Source organism: Phalaenopsis equestris, unplaced genomic scaffold (genome assembly GCF_001263595.1).
Source record: "Phalaenopsis equestris unplaced genomic scaffold, ASM126359v1 Scaffold199545, whole genome shotgun sequence".
In the NCBI taxonomy this organism is placed as follows: domain Eukaryota; kingdom Viridiplantae; phylum Streptophyta; class Magnoliopsida; order Asparagales; family Orchidaceae; genus Phalaenopsis; species Phalaenopsis equestris.
Window position 1 is genome coordinate 1 of NW_018219415.1, and position 2,643 is coordinate 2,643.

Genomic DNA, 2,643 nt, shown 5'->3' on the forward strand with positions numbered 1-2,643 from the left:
CAGTTAAGTGAATCTCTTCTTGGCCGCGTTGTTTTATAGGCGAACTCGTAGGGTAGGCTTCTGATCCTCTTATTTCAACTTCCCGATTGTTTGATTCATATCTAATTTCTTCGGCTATCCGACCCTCTCAATTCTTCTCCCATTTGCTTAACTCCTTGCTTCCACAGCTTCAATTTTCTCATTTGCTCTCCCCTGGTTACAGAAACAGGACATTGCAATGTTAAACTTATATTGCACAAATTTTTTATAGATATCATATAATTTTTACCTTTGGTATACGCATTTTTTAATCTTTTGATATAATTTTCTTTGCATATCTTTTGGGTACATTTTCTGTCCTTTTTTATTGTCCCAGTCACTTAGGTTTATTTTTCATTTATGTATCATTAATAAATGTTACTCCTTCCATCCCTCTTATATAACTATTTCTCAGTGATCAATCCTAAATTTTTCACACATACCCTTCTTATTTCCACCGAACTCAGCTTGGCTATTAATGTTGTCTTCGCCATGCACTTGGACTCGTACAACATAACTGGCTAAATATAGTTTCATAAAATTTTTCTTTGAATTTCTCTTATTTTATAATACTCATAAGATACTTCTCATTTTAACTACCCAAACTTAAATATTGAAAGTTGATGTCCCATCTCTGCCCCATTTATTTATGTATTGTTATATAGGATATTTAAATCTAGCACATTGAGATACAACTACATCTAGTAATATTGATTGGTAATTTTATTACGCCTATTTAACCTGTATTCACTGAATTTTCGTTTTACAAATACTATGATCCCTATTTTCTTAATAATGTCCTCTATCATTCTAACTTCTTACTTATTTTAACATATGTTTTACCAATTAAAACTATATCATCCTCAAAATGGGTCCACCGAAGTTCCTTATTGCCAATATAATTTATATGCATCTTCATATCTATACAAAATATAAAAACATAATGCTGTCCCCTGACATGATCCTACTTTAAGAGAGAACTCTCTAGTCACTTTATAGCTGCCGCTAATTTTATTCAATGCCTCATCTTACATATCTTAAATTGCTTCAACGTATTGTTGATATACATCTTTTTTCTTGATTTACCTTGAATCTATTCTCGTTTTGCTCTATCATTGGCCTTCTCAAGCTCACTAAAAATGTTATAAAGATTTTTTGTAGACTCCCTATACTTTTACATTATATATTTCAATATCAAGTAGAACCATATACTGTTTTTTGATGAAACTGGATGTTAGTCCTCTAAAATGCTATTTTCTGAGGGTTTCTTCATATGAAAGTATTACCATAGCTATGTAGAAAGGCACTTATGGAACATGGAATGTAAAACAATTTTATCACAGATGCATGCTATATGTTTTGTTCGTCTTCGCCAAGTTTTTTATTTATTCAAAATTTTCTTTTTCTTTGTGTTTCATTTATTATGCACTCTTTCTTTCTCATGTTCAGGCTACTTTATTTAAGGTTACTTCATTTTGATATTGGTATTCATTGCAGGTACCATCCAGACAAGAATCAGAATGATCCAGTAGCAGCTGACATGTTTAAGGAGGTCACATATTCATACAATATTCTTTCAGATCCAGATAAAAGGCGCCAGTATGACACATCAGGTTTTGAGGTAAGTTATTGAAACCTTTGCAGATATCTTCTTAGGTTTCTCATCACTTGGAATCATTCAAATATCCGTGTTAATGATACTAGAAGGCAAACAATTAGGGTACACTAAATCATGTTCTTATTGCTGAAAGAACTTTATTTCATTGGGAAATTTACATACATACCAACAATTCTTATCTTTACATAAAGTTTAATATTTACATTTATAAAACCTTGTTGTCCTATGCATGAAAAGGTCTATTTCAGTTTTAATAAGTTAGTGATGATGTCATTTTGCATGTGATGTTAAAGATTTGAGTGGTATGTATGTAATGTTTTAATAAGTTAGTGATGATGTCATTTTGTATGTGATGTTAAAGATTTGAGTGGTATGTATGTAATTATGGAAGTTTTGATGTTAGATATGTAAATACCTAAAATTGTGTGGTATGTAAGTATATGCCCCTATTTCATTTGAGATCATCTCTAGCGGATTAACAATTGCGTCTGAAGCAGTGCTAGTTTTTGTTGTCCAGGCCATTGACTCTGAAAACCAAGAGTTGGAACTGGACCTTTCAAGTCTAGGGACAGTAAACACCATGTTTGCCGCTCTATTCAGGTATTCCATATAATATAATTTGCACCTTTTAATTTTATATGAAACTCAAGTAATATTGTTATGCTCCACTACTGTAAACAGTAAGCTTGGTGTGCCAATTAAGACATCAGTATCAGCCACCGTCTTGGAAGAGGCACTTAATGGCTCAGTGACTGTTCAGTCACTTCAGTTTGGGAAACCTTTGTGTAGAAAAGTTAGAAATTTTTTCTACCTTTCCTTTATTTTGTTGGCTATTTTAGTGACATGTTTGGTTAATGTTTAACATTGTATTTTTCAGGTAGAAAAACAGTCCGCCCAGTTCTATTCGGTTAATATAAATGAGAAAGAATCGCAATTGGGGCTAGTGTGTCGGGTGCATTCAAGAGGAAGTAGCAAATTCAAGGTAATTGATATTTTCTAGTTAGTTT

At 32.3% G+C, this 2,643-nt stretch overlaps 1 protein-coding gene across 1 annotated transcript; it reads left to right on the plus strand.

The window, feature by feature from the left end:
* Nucleotides 1-1,518: 1,518 nt before the first annotated feature.
* On the plus strand, nucleotides 1,519-2,618 carry LOC110035739 (chaperone protein dnaJ 16-like; the record flags this gene model as incomplete). The annotated part of the gene is made up of 4 exons (XM_020740020.1): nucleotides 1,519-1,639; nucleotides 2,154-2,236; nucleotides 2,318-2,429; nucleotides 2,514-2,618. Coding segments are annotated over exons 1-4 (381 nt in total), but the record flags the coding sequence as incomplete, so codon positions are not given.
* Between the last annotated feature and the right edge of the window lie 25 nt (nucleotides 2,619-2,643).